Source organism: Nicotiana tomentosiformis, chromosome 12 (assembly GCF_000390325.3).
Source record: "Nicotiana tomentosiformis chromosome 12, ASM39032v3, whole genome shotgun sequence".
Taxonomy (NCBI): domain Eukaryota; kingdom Viridiplantae; phylum Streptophyta; class Magnoliopsida; order Solanales; family Solanaceae; genus Nicotiana; species Nicotiana tomentosiformis.
In genome coordinates, this window is record NC_090823.1 from 118,539,531 (window position 1) to 118,559,577 (window position 20,047).

The following is a 20,047-nucleotide window of genomic DNA, read 5'->3' on the forward strand; positions in this document are numbered from 1 at the left end:
AAAAACATGTTAAAATATTAGAAAAGATGGATTTATTATCATCAGAAATTTTAGTACTCTCTCTGTTTAAATATGTACTATATAGTTTTATAATAAATAAATAAAAACTTTTGAATCTTGTGATTTTAAATATTGTGACATTTGCATGATTATATAATACTTTTGAAACTTTGATTTTAATTTTTGTATGGATATAAAAGCTTGTCAATAAAGGTATAAACAGAAAGTTCAAATTAAATTATTTTCAAAGATAAATATATATTATAATTTTTTCATAAAAGTTAAAATAGTTATTATTATTTTGTGAATAGAAGGGAGTAGTATTTATCATCTATCTTTATTTAATAATTATCTTAGAAGTGATTTAATTGTATCAATATTTTTACGAATATTAACGCATAATATTTATATTTTTAAAAACAATAGTACGTTCTCATGATTGTGTCCTTCTATTGGTACGCCCATAGTTAACTTTCTACCAAATCGAGGACGTCCTTTGAACGCACGAAGGTTTCATGCATTACTTTGATGGGAATGGCCCGTTGCTATTGAGGAAAACCTTCCTTCCTAAGTAAACTTTTTCTCCAACAGTATCTTCTGTTTGACAAACGACCAAATATACCTCCTCTGCTTTCGAAAATGGTCTAACAATACTTTTCGTTATACTATTTGGTTATCTATACCCCTACAGTCATACTTTAGGTTCAAATATACCTCTCATTTAAACGGAGAGACACATGTCATCGCCATGTTGGTCAATTCTAAATATCTCCTAATTAATTAAAAAGACTCATTATTCATACCCAAAAAATATTTTTTTTTGTAAAAACTGGAAAAAACTAAAAGTAAATTTTACTAAAAACTGAAAAAAAACAAAAATATTTTTTTTCCAGTTTTTACAAAAAACACTGCTTTAAACAAACTGAAAAATATTTTCTAAAATAATATTTTTGTAAAAACTGAAGAAAAAAAAAACTGAAAAGCAATTTTCTAAAATAATTAAAAACTAGAAAAAACTGAAATATTTTTAACTAAAAACAGAAAGAAAAAAAATATTTGTTTTTTCAGTTTTTACAAAAATATTGTTTTAGAAAATATGTTTTAGCTTTTTTTAAAGCAGTTTTTTTGTAAAAAGTGAAAAAAAAAAAATTTCATTTTTTCAGTTTTTAGTAAAAACAATTCAGTTTTTTCCAGTTTTTACAAAAAATAATTGCTTTAGAAAATTGATTTTTAGTTTTTTTTTCAGTTTTTACAAAAATATTTTTTTAGAAAATATTTTTCAGTTTTTTCTAAAGCATTTTTTTTTTTGTAAAAATTGAAAACAAAAATATTTTCATTTTTTTTTCAGTTTTTAGTAAAAAGATTTTTAGTTTTTTTCTGTTTTTACAAAAAAATAAAATTATTTTTCGGGTATGAATAATGGGTCTTTTTAATTAATTAGGAGATATTTAAAATTGACCAAGAAGACGATGACATGTGTCCGTCCGTTTAAATGAGGGGTATATTTGAACCCAAAGTATGATTGCAAGGGTATAGATAACCCAATAGTATAACGAGAAAAATTTTTAGACCATTTTTGAAAGTATAGGGGTATATTTGACCCTTTGCCGTTTTAGAAAAATGCTATACAACATTTGAATTCATCGAGAAGCTGCTAAAAGAAAATGTATTTTACTCCTTCTGTCCAGTTTATATAAAAGTATTTAAATTTCTAGTCAAACGTATTATATTTTGACGGTAATTTTTTCATATGACTTGAAATATTTTAAATTATTAATAATTATGATTTATAATATTTTTAAAGTAGTTTTCAAAAAATTAAAAATATTTATAACCAAATGCATGATCAAAATTAAAAGATTTGAATCTCGAAAAGCAAAAGTATCACATAAATTGGAAAAGAATATATACTTAAAGGGCCACTCGTTTGTTTAAAGGATTAGGTGACTTATTTCGGTATAAATTTTTTAGATTTATTTTATTTTATATTTGATTAATGATACAACAACAACAAGCCCTGAAATCTCACAAGTGGGGTCTGGTTGATTAATGATACAATGTTAACTAAAATTTGTTTCACGTTTATATCAAAATTTTAATATAATTTATCTTATATAAAAAGTGAGGTTAATTATCCATCAAATTGCAATCCCCGTTATAACATGGAATAGCTTGGTTTTAAATCAAACTACCCCATATATGACTAGTGTATAAAATAAAAATGCAATTCTGTTCCATATTTTTTACCATTAAAAATGGATAACGATTGAATTTATGCGCGGTCTTAAGGATAGATGGACTAATTCAATACAAGTGATTAATAGCATTAGATGAATAAATTAAAGATAGAATAAATGGCCAAACTAGTAGTAAGACCGAGTTCAGGCTCGGTTGTGATCCAAACAACTAGCATGCCTTCGATTCGGAACCAAACACTTATGAAGGGCTATGAACAAAACTAAGAACTTAAAATAATCATTAGAAGCTGAGGAAACAAAAATGTATTGCCTTAATATGCGTGTTATCATATGTCTAATGAATAATCAACTTCCCCTTTATATAGTAGGGGAGTTTTACCCTAAGTACAATTCTAGAAAAGGTAAAAAATCTTCCTTTTCACTAATCACTAATCTACCGCTGATACGGGCCGGAATTCACGCCGTGGTACCCGGTTGGACACAGATATCACGACCATATGTTAATCGTGTGTGGTCGTTCGATAATGCTCTCCGAGGTCTTGGAATTCGAACTGGGCCCGGGGGATGTGGTCTCGATGGCTCCGAGGGCAGGTGTTTTGCTCGGCCCTTGATGCGAGAGGCTCCTGGCTTCGATTCTGATTCCTTGTAGTTATGTTCTTGCTTCATTTTCCTCACCGGGAAATTGGGGTACTTACTAGTCTCGGTTTTACCCGTTTACAGATAGTCCCCTTATTTCTCAGAGAGTAGGTTTGTCAAAACGATGGGAAACGATAGATGTTCTCCAGTTCCTTCCTCCGTACGCTACTACGAAGGAGCCGAAACGACCCATCGGTCGCGTCGTTCCGACTTCGGACACGTGTCAATCATCGGCTGGTTGCCTCCGAATGCGAAGCGTCGCCTTCTCCCCTATAAAAGCTTCCATCCTTTGTTCTTTTTTTCTACTTTTCGACCAAGCGTTTACCTTCGAGCTTCCTAGCCAACATCAACTTTTTCCAAAGCATCATATCTTGTCTTTTGATCTTTAAATTTTCATAATTGTTCTTAGATTCTTGTCCAGATCTTCTTAAGTTCTTCATACCCCGTTATTCTGCCTTCAAACTTGTTCTTCCAAACCTCCATACTTCTTCTTCAAATCTTTAAATTTTTCTAGACAACAATGGCTAAAATTTTCAAATCAGTTCCTCAACAGGCTGCCTCTTCATTTTCCCAACCGTCTGCTCGTACTGAGGCAGTCGATTCCGAAATAGTTGTCCTCGAGGCGGCAGCTCCCAACAGGGCAGTCACCGAGTCTGCAGCCGCCGAACCGGCTCCAGATCCCCCTTTGAAAGTGTTTATTATCATGGATGACTTCAAGATTAAGAAACCCTCGTCCAAGGAGAATCGAGGTGAAGGAACATCAAGGTACATATGCTCCGTGACCGAAGACGTCCTTCCTGTGGTCCGATAGGACTGTAATTGGGAAGGTAAGGACGTGGTAGTCCCCGGCCCCGAGGACGCTATTACTACCCATGTGGAGGGGTACTTAAGTGTTTACACTTACCCCCTTCACGCTAGGCCCGGTGGACCCGGTTATTTTGGATTTTTGCAAGAGGTACGAGGTGTGTCTCGGGCACATCCACCCATCTCTATGGAGGATCGTGATCCTCCTTCGTTACTTCATGAATAAGAACAAGTCTCGTCGGTTCACCATCGATTATCTACTCCATTTATACAGTCCCCGAATCTTCCGAGGGGGACTGATTAAGCTTACTCGCCGGGCCAGCAAGGCCCTCTTTTCGAGCATTGATGAACACCGAGACCGAGGCTGGTAGGGACGCTTTGTTCGTGTGAGGACTGAAGACTTGATTCCTCCCTAGTTCGTACCATTCCCTGAAAAGTGGAATACATCTTATAAGTGCAACCTCTCCTTAAACGTCAATTGTTCTTCATTTTCTTTCTTTCATTGATACTTGTGATTGTGCAGCTATTGCCCGGGTTCCATATGCGGTCCCCCAGCTTAAAGAGTGAATCAAAGGCATCTGCAAACAGATGTCATACTTCGAGCGCTCATGGCGTAAGTTGTCTAAGGGCCGATGGGAGGCCCGTTCTCATGGTAAGGTTCCCCTTCAAATCGTTGTTATCGTGTCCTTAGCTCACAGCTTACCTACTTCTCTTCTCTCTTTCTCATTTTTTTTTTATTTATATAGGTTTTCCTAAGACCACCGAGCTTAGGACTTTGGAAGGGGGTGAGGACGTGTCCGTTGATCCCTCCGTTACAGGTTAGCCCGGGGCTGCCGCGAGGGAAAAAAAGAAAAAGCAAAAGAAAACCTTTGGACTCCCCGGGCCCTAATGTGAAACCAAAGAAGAGGGTGGCTCGCAAGCCCAGGAAGAACACCAGCTCTCGGGTGCAGACTCTGATTCGCTTCTCCTGCTCAGAGATGAGCCGGAAGAAGACGATATTTTCAACACTCATGGATCGACCCCTCCCGGGGAGCAGGAGGCAACCGAGGGGGAGACTCGTGAGGCCGACCTCCTTCAGACTCGAGAGGCCAATACGGAGACCAGGGGTGGGACCTCCTGGAATGCCGGCTTTGCTTTGAAGGAAGCATTCGGTATAATAAAAATTACAGGGATGCCCTCCTACACCGAGTCCATGCTCGATGAGGCCCAAGCAGGGAAGGAGAAGTCCAATGAAAGGATCCATGGTGCGGTCGATCCTCTTCATTCCTTTTTTTATGGTGTGGACTCGTCCATTTTGGAAAATTTTTCCGAGCTGGGTGACCTATAAGTCCCAAGGAAGGATACATCGTCGGAAGCTGGTCGGCCGAGTTCGAGCCCAAAACTGGTTAATTAGTTCCCTACTTCGAGTATGGACCCCAGTCGCAAGAGATCGGTTATCCTCACTGTTCCGGAGGATGCCCGGGTTTTATTCACTCCCGTAGGAGTAGCCAGTTATCTCTGATGCTTGGTGACCGAGGAGGACAGGCAAAAATGAACGAGGTGGACGTGCCGTGTGTTTTCTACGAGGCGTAGCAGGCGCTGAACTGGGTAAGGCGTCATTATGTCTTTTTGAATTTTACTTAAGTTTGGATAATTCTCACGACTTTCTTTATTTTGCAGGCCTCGGTACTTCATCATGAGAGCTTCATTGGGTACTGCGTCGAGGTCAACCAGCTCGAGCTTGAACTCAAGGAGCAACCTAAAAAATGGGACACGTACAAGCTCCTCAACGAGCAACAAGACGGGGTCATTAATGACCTTCAGGCCGAGATGGATAGGGCTCAGAAAAAAGCATCGGTCCTGAGGCGGGAGCATGCCGACTTGGTTGAAAAGGTAAAAGTCTTTGAAGTTAGAAACGAGGAACTAGTCATAGTAGCTAGCGACAAAACCTCGTAGGTCCATCAGAAGATCGACCAGGTCGACCAACTCAGAAAGGAGATGGACGAGATCCAAGTTATGGCCGATGGGTGGAAGAGCAAGATGGATCTGCTGGCCTCGGAGAAGGAACCTGCCCAGGCAAAGCTGGAGGTTCAGCTCTGGGTGGCGAATGAGAAAGCTGATAAACAGGATCAACTAAATGAAGATCTCCAAGCACAGCTGAGCTCGGCCGCCGCATAACGGGATACCCTTGGTAAAGATATCGAAGCAACAAGGTCCAAGCTAGAGACAACCTCTGCCAATGCTGACAAGATGGTGGCCCAATACAAGGCCGATGTCAAAGAAAATGAGGCTTGCCTGAAGACCAATGCCGAATATGTGAGGCAGCTGTCTCGAAGGGAGACCCTTAAAGATATCCATGCCCGAGGCTTAGACCTATTGGCCGAGATTGAGGAGGCTAAAGGACTTAAGGCTGAGGCAAAGAAACTATCCGAGCCCGAAGGTACGGAGGGATCTGAGGGTTCCAAAGGATCCGAAGGCCCCGATGGTTCTGGTGACGAATCGGGCTCTAGTGAAGAACGGGCGTGAATGCCTTAGAATTTTTTAGATTTTGTGTCGTGTACATATATTTTGTTCATTTTGAGGCCGTTTTTGTTGGGCCTTTGTAAAGATATTCCGGAATATATAAAATTTCCCCTTTTGACAATTTCAACTTTGTTTAGCATCTTTTCACAATTTCTATTCTTGCAAATATTTCTGATGTCTTAGCATAGAATCAAATGTAGTAATAAGCCATTTGTTTTTCTGAGGTCCAAACAGAACTTGACCTCGATGTAATTTTTTATTTGCTCGAAGCTTTGAAATCTCAGAGTGACCGGAAGTTTTCCAAAAATGCTTATGTGTTCTTAAACGATGCTTTTGCTTAAGATAACCTTTTGGCTGGTTTTGAATTTTTATTAAAGGCCTTATGTTTTGATTACGGGCTTTGGACATCTCCGAGCCATTTTTTAGGACGGCCGTAGCCTTTTAAGTTTAGGCACTACCTAATAGGTTTTGTACCTACGGGTTTTGATAACCCGAGTTGTCCGAACTTATTTCGGATGACAGTCCCCGAGTAGGGATAGCCCTTGGGCTCAGATAGGGGTAGCCCTTGGTCTTGATAGTCCCCGGGTAGGGATAACCCTTAGGCTTGAAGCTTTAAGAGGCAAAAATACGTAATAGCAAGGTGGAAACTTTCTTTCATTTCTGTGTGTAAAGTACATGATTAAAAGCGTGTAAAATCTTATATTATGGATAAGGTGGCCTATATGGGCACGGTTCACTTGACCGTTTGGACCTTACAATAAATCCTAACTACCGAGCCTAGGCAGTTCGAGCACAGAGTTTCCTTCTTTCCTTGCTAAGAAGCTTAACTCAAGGGTAATGGCCCCCAGTATTCGAGGTTGATCTTCAGAGGACTCGGATACTGTTGATGCAGCCATTGACTCCGATTTAGAACCGGTCTTCGAATCAAAGTTAGCACGATTTACTATTGCCTCGTTAAAAACCTTGCCAAAAAACCCATTTGGGACAAAACCAGTTCAAGGGAAAATGAGTGCAACGCGTGCTTTCAGAACTAATAGTCACATTCCCCTTTGGATGTTGCCTGCAAGTGTAAGTCTGATTCACAATATTATAAAAAGGTAAATGAGATCATACTTTAGCAGTAGTACCGCTTTAAGTGTGTCACGTTCCAGTTGTTCGGTAGCTGTGCATTGTTTTCTGCTTCGAGTTTGTACGAGCCTTTACCGGTAATCCCAATGACTCGATATGGTCCTTCCTAATTCGGTCCCAGCTTCCCATCGTTCGGGTTCCGGGTGTGTAGTGTTACTTTTCTTAACACCAAGTCCCCGACATTGAAGTGTCAGAGGTTGGCTCTTCCATTGTAATACCTTTCTATCCGTTGTTTCTAGGCGGCCAACTGGACTAGGGCGGCCTCGCGCCTTTCATCTAATAGTTCCAGGCTCGTGCTCATGGCCGTTTGATTCTTCGGTCGTATATCGAAACTCGGTTATCCCACTTCGATTGGTATTAGTGCTTCGGCACCATAGACCAACGAAAATGGAGTGGCCCCGGTACTATATTTCAAGGTTGTATGGTATGCCCACAAGACTTCGGGCAGAATTTCCTTCCACTTCCCTTTGGCATCAATCAACCTCTTCTTCAGGTTTTGAAGTATAGTCTTGTTTGTTGATTCCGCATGTCCATTCCCGCTAGGGTGATAGGGGGTTGACAAGATCTTTTTGATCTTATGATCTTCGAAAAATTTGTTTACTTTGCTGCCAATGAAGTACTTCTCGTTATCACACACTATCTCGCCGGCATCCCGAACTGGCATATTATGTGGTCCTAAAAGAAGTCATTGACTTCTTATTCCCGGACCTTCTCGAACGGTTGAGCTTTGACCCATTTAGTGATATAATTGGTCATAAATAGTATGAATTGAGCCTTACCAGTGCCCACAGCAGGGGACCGACGATGTCTATTCCCCACTTCATGAATGGCCATGGTGACAAGACCGAATGTAGTAGCTCTCCGGGTTGATGGATCATCGGTGCATGTCTACGACAGTCGTCGCATCTTCGTACAAAGTCCTTTGCATCTTTCTCCATGTCGATCTAGTAATAGTCGGCCTTGATTATCTTCCGAACCAAAGACTATGCCCCCGAATGGTTTCCGCAAGTGCCTTCGTGAACTTCCCTCAAAATATATTCGGTATCTCCCGGCCCCAAGCATATGGCGAGCAGGCCGTCGAACGTTCTTCTGAACAGAGTACCTTTGGACAATTTAGCCAAAGCATCGGCTTCGCTATTTTGATCTCGGGGTACGTGCTGTAGGGTCGATTCCTTGAATTGATGCAGCATTACCTGCAATTTGTCTAAATATCTTTGCATTTGTTCCTCTTTTACTTCGAACGTCCCATTGACTTGATTTACCATAAGGAAGGAATTGCACTTAACTTTGACCACCTCGGCCCCCAGGCTTTTAGCCAATTCGAGACCCATAATCATTGCCTTATACTCGGCCTCATTGTTAGTCAATTTCACAGTTCTAATAGATAACCTAACTATATTACCCGTAGGCGGCTTCAACACGATGCCGAGTCCGGACCCCTTTGCGTTCGAGACACTGTCCGTAAAGAGGGTCCAGATTCCCGAGAAATTCCCTGAGGTTAACAACAATTCCTTTTTGACTTTGGGTACTAAGGCCGGCATAAAGTCAGCCACGAAGTTTACCAAAAATTGTGATTTGATGGCAGTTCGTGGTCGATATTCGATATCGTACCCGCTAATTGTTACGGCCCATTTAGCCAACCGGCCCGAGAGCTCGGGTTTGTGCATTATATTTCTTAATGGGTATGAAGTTACGACGCATATGTGGTGGCATTGAAAATATGGCTTTAACTTTCTGGAGGCACTTAGCAAAGCGAGCGCAATTTTTCTATGTGAGGATACCTTGTTTCAGCCTCGCCTAGAGCTCTACTAACATAATAAATAGGAAATTACATACCTTCCTCTTCCCGGACTAGGAATCTACTTACCGCTACCTAGGATACTGCCAAGTACAGGTATAGCTGCTCATCCGCCTTCAGAGTATGGTGCAAGGGTGGACACGAAAGGTACTTCTCGGATCTGACCCCGAACGCGCATTTCTCCGGGTTCAGCTTCATGTTGTATTTCTTCAATATGTCAAAGGTTTCCTGCAAATGTTTCAAATGGTCCTCTGCTCGCAGGGACTTAACTAACATGTCGTCAGTCTAAACTTCCATTGATTTTCCAATTTGTTCTTCGAACATCCGGTTTACTAGGCATTGATAAGTGGCACCGATATGTTTTAGTCCGAACGGCATTACGTTATAGCAATAGGTGCCAAATTTAGTGATAAAGGAAGTTTTTTCTTGATCATGCGGGTCCATCCGGATTTGGTTGTACCCGGAATAGGCGTCGAGAAAGATAAGTATATCGTGCTCGGCCGTCGCATCAATCATGCGATCGATGTTAGGCAAAGGAAAAGAGTCTTTGGGGCATGCCTTGTTCAAGTCTTTGTAATCTATGCATATTCTTAATTTATTCAATTTTTTAGGCACTACTACTACGTTAGCCAATCAATCCGGGTACTTAACTTCCCGAATGGAACCTATTTTAAGGCGTTTGGATACCCCGTCTTTGATAAATGCGTGCTTGACTTCGGACTGAGGCCTCTTCTTCTGTTTAACCGTGTGGAACTTCGGATCCAAGCTCAGCTTATGAGTAGTTATTTCTGGCGGGATCCCTGTCATACCAAGATGGGACAAAGTGAAACAATCTATATTAGCTATAGGGAATTTAATGAGTTTTTTCCTAAGCTCGGGAGTTAACCCCTTGCCCAGGTAAACCTTTCGATCGGGCAAGTGTTTGATCAATATGACTTGCTCCATCTCTATGACCGTTGATTTGGTGGCATCGTAATCATCTAGGGTGATGAACGACCTAGGAACTCCGTAATCATCATCCTCGCCTGCTTCTTGCTTCTCCGGTTCGGTTGGGGCCGATGTCGGTGATTGCTATTTAGTTTCTTCCTTCCTACCCGACTTCGTGTTCTTTGATGTCGAGAGTGCAGACATCGGGATCACCTTATCGACCGCGAACATTTCTTTTATGGCCGGCTGCTCTCCGTAAACCGTCTTAATCCCTCCCGGTCTGGGGAACTTCAGTGCCTGGTGTAGTGTCGAGGGTACTACCCTCATGTTGTGAATTCATGGCCTTCCTAATAGAGCATTATATCTTATATCCCCTTCAATGACATAGAACTTCGTTTCCTGAATGGTCCCCACGGTGTTCACAGGTAGGGTTATCTCCCCTTTAGTAGTTTTGCATGTCATGTTGAATCAATTTAAAACCCGGATTGCATGCACTATTTGGTCTTGTAGACCCAACTGCTCTGCGACCCTCGATCTGATGATATTGGTCGAGCTACTTAGATCAATTAATACACGCTTAACTCTAGATTTATTTATGAGTACAGATATTACCAGTGCATAATTATGCGGTTGCACGATGCCTTCAGCGTCCTCATCATTGAAAAAAATGGTCCCCTCCGGTATATAATCTCGGGTTCATTTTTCCCTTGTGATGGACACCTTAGTGCGCTTTAGCATTGGCCTAAGGGGACGTCGACTCCACCAATGATCATGTTGATGATGTGCTGAGGTTTCTCCTGTTCGGTTTGTTTATTGGTGTCCCTATTCCTGAAGTGATTTTTGGCTCGATCACTCAGAAATTCCCGTAGATGCCCGCTATTGAATAATCGGGGCATTTTTTCTCTTATTTGTCAGCAGTCCTCAGTCCTGTGGCCATGAGTGCCATGATACTTATACACCAGGTTAGGGTCTCTCTGGATAGGGTCGGACTGCAATGGCCGAGGCCACTTGGTATATTTGATGCGCCTGATGGCAGATACGATGTTGGTGGCATCCACATTGAAGTTATATTCCGATAATCTCGGTGCCTCTCTAGCCCCGAGTGTCCTGACAAAATCGTTTTTGCTCATTAGTCCCCGGCTTCTGTGGCCTCGATCGTTACTTCTTTCATTTCTCGCAGGGTTACGTCCAGATCCGCTACCCCTTCGATCTACACTATACGGTTAATACCGGTCTCTGTTCGGTCTTGGCTCATGATCGACGACTCTCTTAGACATGTCGCTAGTTCTGATGGGCTAAATGAAGCCGGAGGGGGCCCCGAGATAATCATCCTCAATTTTGATTTTCGATTAGTACCTGTTATGGACGTCAGCCCAAGTTACCGCCGGGTATTCTATCAAATTCTATTTCAGCTGTTGTGAAGCCAAGGAGCTTTGGGGTTGAGTCCTTGAGTGAATGCCTGAACGGCCCAATCGTCCGCAACTAGGGGCAGGTCCATTCGTTCTATTTGAAACCTCGACATGAATTCCCTATGCATTTCGTTATCTCTTTGTTTTACTTTTAAAAGGTCCGATTTTCTGGTCTCGACCTTTATGGCCCCGGCGTGCGCTTTTACAAAGGCATATGCAAGTATAGCAAATGAATCAATAGAATTAGGAGGTAAGTTGTGATACCATATCATTGCTCCTTTTGAAAGGGTTTCTCCAAACTTTTTCAGCAAAACCGACTCGATTTCGTCATCTTTTATGTCGTTTCCCCTGATGGCACACGTGTAGGAGGTCACGTGTTTATTTGGATCTATGGTTCCATTATACTTCGGAATTTCGGTCATACGGAACTTCTTCGGGATTGGCTTAGGTGTCGCGCGCTCGGGGGGAAAGGCTTTTGGACAAATTTCTTGGAATCCAAACCTTTCAATATCGGGTGTGCTCTTGGGATTTGATCAACTCTAGAGTTATAAGTCTCCACTTTTTGGTCGTTGGCTTCAATCTTCTTCTCCCCTCATTCCACCTGCTTTATCAATTACTCAAACATCTTTATTATTTCGGGGTTGGTCCAGGGATCAACTTCACCCAGCCTTTTCGTGATTTGTTCATTTCTTTGGGTGTTTTCCTAGGATGGTTCAGGCTCAACTCTGTTGGGGGCGCAACTTTGGTTCCGCAGCTGGGCTATCGCCGCCTGTTGAGCTTGTAACATTTCGAATATCACCCACACATTGATCTCGTCGCCTTCACCGTCGTGTGTACCTCGAGCTGTTGATCGGGCTCCTTCGCGAACACTATTCTCGGGGTCGGTCGGCAGGTTTGCATCGATGACCATATGTGAGTTGGCATCGATTGTGTCCACAACTGGGACTCTATTAGGGTCAACATGGGGCACCTCGTTTCTAGGTACTATATTGTTGTTTTCGCCATGGTGGCCAGACTCAGCATCAACGTTCCAGTGAGCAGATTGAGAGTTTGACATTCATAAGTTGACCTGAAATTAAAATCTCAAAGAACAAGTTTAAAATAGAATGTGTTATGAAAATTTATATCAAATTACCACTATTATCCTTAGCACACGATGGGCGCCAAACTGCTTACCCTTAAAAATTGATAACAATTGAATTTATAAGCGGTTTTAAGGATATGTGGACTAATTCAATTCAAGTGATTAATAGCGTTAGATGAGAAAATTAAAGATAGAATAAATGGCGAAACCAGTAGTAAGACCGAGTTCGGGCTCGATTGTGTTCCAAACAACTAGCAAGCCTTCGATTCGGAACAGACACTTATGAAGGGCTATGAACAAAACTAAGAACTTAGAATAATCTTTATAAGAAGAGGAAACAAATGTATATTGCCTTGATATGTGTGTTACACTGTGTCTAATGAATAATCAGCTTCCCATTTATATAGTAGGGGGTTTTACCATAAGTACAATTCTAAAAAAGATTAAAAAATCTTCATTTTCGTTAATCACTGATCTACCGCTGATACGGGCCGGGATTCACACCGTGATATCCGGTTGGGCATGGATATCACGGCCCTTTGTCAATCGTGCGTGGTCGTTCGATAATGCTCTCCGAGTTCTTGGAACTCGAACCAGGCCCGGGGGGCGTGGTCACGATGGCTCCGAAGATAGGTGTTTTTCTCGGGCCTTGATGAGAGAGGCTCCTGGCTTCGATTTCGATTCCTTGTAGTCATGTCCTTGCTTCGTTTGACTCACCGAAAAATTGGGGTACTTACTAGCCTCGTTTTTACCCGTATACACATATTACAGTACTACTTTTTCTTTGGCACCTATTTTGTTGATTAATTTAAGGATTATGACATCAAAATTGGAAAATATCCTCTACAGGAATGTATAAAGGGGCCGTATCTAGAAGCCAGACCTGAAAAGCATATTTATACGTGTGACTTATTACTCAATCACATGGAATATTCTAGAATTTGAGATAATAAATTGCAGAAAGTTTAATTTTGACTGCAAATTTATAGTACTAAGTAGCAGGAAAGATATTCGAACTTAAGAATATAATTTACCTACTCCTATATCTTTTGGGTATATAACCTGAAAATTGATTAACATAAATATAACTCGGCCTGCGCGCAAAAGAAGATATGATATAGGATGAAAGGATTAATATATCTACTTACTAACAATTATTTGGAAATTATGTTACTGCTAACTTTTAATAGACATCAACATGACTTAAAATATTGAATTGGACACTTATTTAAACTCTTACTTGAATTAGGAGAACTAGAAATCTTTTAACTTGGAATTGGTCCAAAAACTAATTTCCGTGTCAAAGGTAAGGAAAATTTACAAAAATATGAATGACAATGACTTAATAAATAAAGAACTCTTTTAAAGCTGCATTGGACCCTCCATCATTAATAATTGAACCAATAAAATATTGAATTTAAAAAAAATATCTATGGACCATCCCTCAACTGGTCACTTTAGCTTAACATCAAAGTTCCTCTATGTACAAACGCCCCCTATATATACCACACATTAATTTTACATTTATCATTCCAACAATTCAGTTTACACATTTCTCTCTCAAAATCTATCATAGAATCTAGCCTTATCAAAGGACTCAGAAACCAAAAATATATAGAGAGATATATAAAGATGGAACAAAATTTGCCAGTGATAGCAAAGAAATTCTGGAACATAGTAAGAGTTGCATTTTTCATGTTGAGAAAAAGCATATCAAAGAGGAAACTAATGCTAGATCTCAACTTAATAATGAAGCGTGGCAAGATTGCTAGCAAAGCTGCTATCCAAAATCTCATGTTTCATCACACACACCAATGGTCCAACACTCAACGACGGTCACACGACAAAAATTTACCCTTTCCTCCACACAACAACGACTACGAGTTCAGTTGCAGTAACAGCCCAGTTCATTACCCTAATTTTCACTTACCTTTCAACTACTTCAAAAAACGAAACAAGAACAACTGTAGCGACTATGGAAATTACATTTCAACTGAAGATAATGTTGTAGTAGTGAATGCAGCTGTAATGAAAGCATTGGAGATGATTCAGAGTGAAACGGCGTCGCCTGCTTTGCCTGGATTTGGAAGGACTCCTATGGTGAGGCAACTTAGGATCACTGATTCACCTTTTCCTCTTAGAGATGTAGAGGAAAATAGCCATGTGGATGAAGCAGCTGAGGCATTTATTTCAAAGTTCTACAGAAATTTGAGGCGTCAAGCTATAGCTTCGCCTTGTGCTTGATATATAATATTTGCAGCTTTTCGAGTTTCATGCATGCAACTGTGTTGCAGTTTTTTTTCTTTTTAAGTGCAGTAAATTCGAAATATATAAAGATTATGAAGATTGGGAACTGTGAATAATGTATGTGCTTAGCTTGTTTGCATGTACATATATATGATTTCCGTTCTCTCTTCAAGACTTTGTTTTTTCCTCTTTTGGTATTAGTCTGGAAATCTACAGAACAGAAAATAAGATTATATATAAATGACATGTAATCCCTTTTTTTGGCCTTGATGTGGTATTTTCTAAGGTTGTAAGTCATAAAATTTGAATCAACAAGTTTCATTTTGCTCTTTCTGATTCGATTATTGACTACCTGCTTCATTTGTAATTTCTTGGAAATAGGAGAAGAAAAAAGGTCGTAAAACAAAGTATGGAATACTTAATAGTACTATCTATTTATTCCGTTTATGTGACATTTTTTTGTATGTTTAAAAATAATGATAGTTTTTTTATATTTAAAAATAATTAATTTTAAATTTCTTATCTTATCTAAGTTAACTAATACTATGATTCTATGTATAGCTATAAAAATATCAGAGAACACCAAAAACATTTAAAGTTTTTCTTTCGTCTGTCCAGTCAAACAGATTTTCCCTTGAGTACAAATTACTAAATGATGAACCAAATTAAAATAGAAATCCTGTAGGCTGTAGCAAGCTAAGGTAGAAATTATGTATACTTCTTCCTTTGAGCCCAAGTGTATCCATACAATATTAGCATCCGCTGCTAATTAAACCTAGTGTCTACGTGGAGCTTTAATAAATTAACCTTCGTGATTTTGTGAATAATCTCATAATATTATTTACACAGTATCGCATGTCCATACCTCCTTAATTAATACGTGTTTATGGATAAACCCTAATATTATAGCGGCGGAGCTACCTTGGATAAAGGGTGTTAAATTGATATCATTTCGTCGAAGAAAACTTATACTACTCTGATAGCTAAGTAAAAAATTACATATATATATATATATATATATATATATATATGTTTAATCTCTTACCTTTTATGAAAATCTAACTCTATAAATAGTATATTTCATTTAGAATTGCCTCGATTGACTAAACAATAATGCACTAATGGAGCAAAATATAACGCACATTGGTCGCAAAATCAACCGATGTGATTCCACTAATTTCAAAAGCAAATCTGTCTTCTCTTCTACGTTTATTTAATCATTCTCTTTCTTTTTTACCTTTTAATAAAGTTATTTATAGTGTTTCGTAAAGCAACCCCCACGCTTTTTCTGGTTGGTAATCGACTTGGAAACCTCCTTTCGCAGACACATACAAAATCATACTGATTTCAATAATGGCAATTGTCTTTTTCTTCAAATTTTGAGAAAATTATTTGAGGTGCTTAGGTACTATGTAGTTGAGTTAAACGACCTGATTATGAAATTCAACCACATCGTGGCAGAAGTAACGTAACTCGGTAAATTAGAGAAAGTGGTGACGTTAACATTTTTAATAAGCATTTCCAAAGAATTATTTAGTACATTTATTTTACAAAATATTTTGTGGTAATTGACAAAGTTAACTTCAAACAAAGTAATTACAGTTTACTTGATATAATCGGAGGACCATTTGTCCATCTTTTGATATGACCCCTTAATTTTAAGCTCACCAGTCAACAGCCACAAAGTTTGGTGTTTGTTAAATACTATAGTATACTTCTTGTAGGAACCTTACAAATTAAAATCACTTTTAAACATACAATACACTTAAAGAATTGTTCTTTATGATAAAAATTATGTACTTATTATTGATGATTTGCACTCTCATGTTTCCAAGTAACCTGGATGCTTGGGGTATTAAGATAATACAGGAAACTGCATATATAATAAGTAAGAGGAATACTAGTTGCTTGAAAAATAAAGTAGACGAACTTATGGTAACAAATTAAATTATACGAGTAATATAAAAATCTACATTAATTATCAATGAATATAATATTTGTTTTTGTTAATTTATTGTTGCTTTTGATTTATCACGGTTAATCTACTCGAGAATTATTGTGAGCTTCTGTCTTAACGTAACATTAGAGAGAGTGGGATTAAGATAGATTGTGATTTCTTGCAGACAAGATCTTTAGTTAGCTTTGACTAAGTTATTGCGGGCATGCGCAAGATATGTTATTTGTAAAGGTATATAATAGTAACTTTTTGATCATACATGTTATTTCTTCTGATCATACATGTAATGCACTGTGATTAATTATAAAAAGCCAAAACTTTAGGTAAAAGATTTGGTGAAAGTATGAAAACGACCAAAGTTGGTAACACTTGTCAACTTATGAACTTACTTTTCAAACGTTTAACATGCTTCCCCCACCATCTCGTTATGTTTGTGGCTTTAATTAATTAGTGAAACAGACTAATTGATGATCATTGGATTTTCTTCTTGATTATATTTATAAAATTCAAAACTCTCTGGTTCCTACGTCGAAATCAAAATTTAAATTTTTTTCAGTGTTGTTGTGGGTTGAGGCAATTATTGAAAATTGTGAGAAATTGGCATGACTCATGAGTTAAGGGTTTCATATATAACATTCAAGTAGTTGTCATATGTTCTAATAAAGAGTTCGTGCATGGGATAGAGAACTGGACAGTAGTCGATTCATTGAACTGTTATTTTACAGTTTAGAGAAGCAAGACTCAATTTTAACCTTTCCTTTTTTCCCCTCTCTTCCAAACAAGAAGCACTTGAACTGATTTTTATTATAATACTACTAATTATATTCAAATGGATTTTATTATAATTAGGAATGAATCTGTTCAAAATAACGAATGATCGGTTAGAATTAACTAGGCATCACAAAAACTAAACAGTATGGGGCTTGTAATGCTTAACGTATTGACAAAACGAAAAAAAAAACATAAAGTATTTCCTTAAGAGAAACTGTTAATGCTTTCTTAGCTTTTTAATTAATATGACAAATATTTTGGAGTTTTTTTTTTTTTTAAGTTTGGAAGGAGTAATAATTATACATGGCATATGACTTAGAGGCGGAGTTAAAATTTGAATTTTATGGGTTTTGAATTCTTACTGAACTTATAGTCATTTTTAGTTATAATTAGGTTCACAATTAAATATTTATACATATTTTATTAATTTCCTAATATAACTATAGAGTTTAACCAAAAATTACTGGGTTCGTTCGAACCAGTAGTTTATCTAAGTGATTAAATTTCGGAAAACATTTATTTTAAACTTATTTTATATATATTTAATTAAGAATCACTCAAAAGAAATGAAGGTTAGATATAATTAAACACCATATAAAAATCGGATAAAGTCAGCAACATAAAAATAACACTTCAGTCATGAATATGATTTGAACAGAAGGGATCTAATCATTGGCCCCATTTTTACTGATTGACATGTAAAACTAACAAATAAGGGATGCGGTCGAATAGTTAGTACTCCTTGTCCTTAACCAAAGGTTTTGGGTTCAAGTTATATGTATAGAATCATCGTTTTTAGAAAGCGTTTTGCATTCAATGTGATACTTTGCGTCGATTCTAATTATTTGGGCCCAATACGGATATCGTCAACGAAAAAAAAAAAAGGACATGTAAAACTAAAGGTGCACTTAGAATTTTTAAAGCTAATATGAGGCCACGTCTAACCTGTCCATGGTTGTGTCCGAGTTCAATAATTTCATCTTATGTCCTTTTCATAAAGTAAAGTCTGCTACTATATTTATACGTTTCATTTACTCCTTCAAACTTTTTTACATTTCTTGTCTTTAATACATGGAATTTTCTGAAAATCATTCCCAAAAAAAAAAAAGGCTTCAGCAAAATTCTAATGATTTCTTATTGGCTAAGTTATATATCCAGTATAGTCCACAAGGCAAATGATGTGCTCTATGCAAAATAATCACAAAGACATTCATGATATATATTATTATATAATTTATAATAAGTTATCCTTTTTTCTATTTTTTATTTTTTTAACAATAAGTTATCCTTTGTTCATATTTTTTTAAAAAAAGAAAATGCATACCGTACACTTACTAGATTTTATGTCTCTTCGTACTCGTGCAAGGATCTTATTGAACTCAAAATAATTTAATATCATGTATATAATATTGTGCTTTTTATAATGGCAAAGTTGGTAATGCAGCTTTGGCACTAGGATTTTCTTTTTTCTTTTTTCTTTTTTCTTTTTTGTTAATTCATATTTTTATCATAAGGAATATATAATCCTAATGGTTTGGAGCTATGTGTTAATTATTGGCATAGCCAATCTCTTAGATGTACTAAATCTTATTGGAAGCTTTATTTCCCGATAAGATTTCTAATAAGCTAATTTTGCATGCAGCTCTTACAGGAATAATTAGAGGAATGAAGTACTACACCATTAATATCCAATCAAATTAATTGTAAATTAGTTTAGAAATTTCATGTTGTGCTTGAAACAATTCGATTAATCATTTCTAGACCATTCTTATAGGCATAAACACTTGCGCTTAACAACTTGTTTGGATGGTTGTTATCTATCGTCTCATAATATATCGTATAGTATTGTATCGTTTTAATGTATACAATATTTGGATAAATTATATTATTTGCCGTCATTTCATGATATCATGTATCAACATTAATATAAAGAATAAAATTGTAATATTATAAAGAAAGAGTAAGTTATGAGGTAAAACTATTATATAAAAAGGTGGTTAAAGGATAAAATATAATTATTTAATAATACATAAGGGTAATATGAGAGAAAATATAAGATAACGACGCGATCACACCAAATCGGTCGTTCCATAAAGTGACATTTTTCGTCATTACGTAACAATGGATTTAAAATTTAAGTAACAATCAAAACAAACATTATATTTAAAATACCAATACGATACAATACAACATGTAACAACCATCCAAACAAGCTGTAATTAGTGGAGGTAAGCAGATGAATAAAATTAATTGTGGATTATGACAACTTTATTTATGATTATTTCCGCATGTAATTACAGGTGTGTTCATTGTCTTCGCCCAACAAAGTTTTTCTTGGGGAATTAGGTTTTGAATAAAAATATGTAAGACTTCTATCAAATCTGCTAGAACCCCCCCCCCCCCCCCCCCCCCCCGCCAAAAAAAGAAGAAGAAAATAAAAATTAAAAGTTTAAAGCGACTCTCTAAAAAACAAAGGAAAAAAGGTTTGTAGGCATTGGGTTTAGGACTTTAGGAAGATGTGGTACAGGGAAGTGCTCAATTATTGTACTCCTATAGATTTGCACTTAATAAAATATCTCTCTTAGT

General features: G+C 37.7%; 1 protein-coding gene across 1 annotated transcript; it reads left to right on the top strand.

The window, feature by feature from the left end:
• The first annotated feature begins 14,001 nt into the window (after window positions 1–14,001).
• Window positions 14,002–15,066, top strand: LOC104096150 (uncharacterized). Its single transcript, XM_009602478.4, has one exon. The coding sequence runs from the start codon at window positions 14,119–14,121 to the stop codon at window positions 14,728–14,730; it is 612 nt and encodes a 203-aa protein (XP_009600773.1). The 5' UTR covers window positions 14,002–14,118; the 3' UTR covers window positions 14,731–15,066.
• The last annotated feature ends 4,981 nt before the right edge of the window (window positions 15,067–20,047 follow it).

Coding starts and splice junctions, on each gene's coding strand:
- LOC104096150 (XM_009602478.4), top strand. CDS start 14,119: ATGGAACAAAATTTGCCAGTGATAGCAAAGAAATTCTGGAACATAGTA.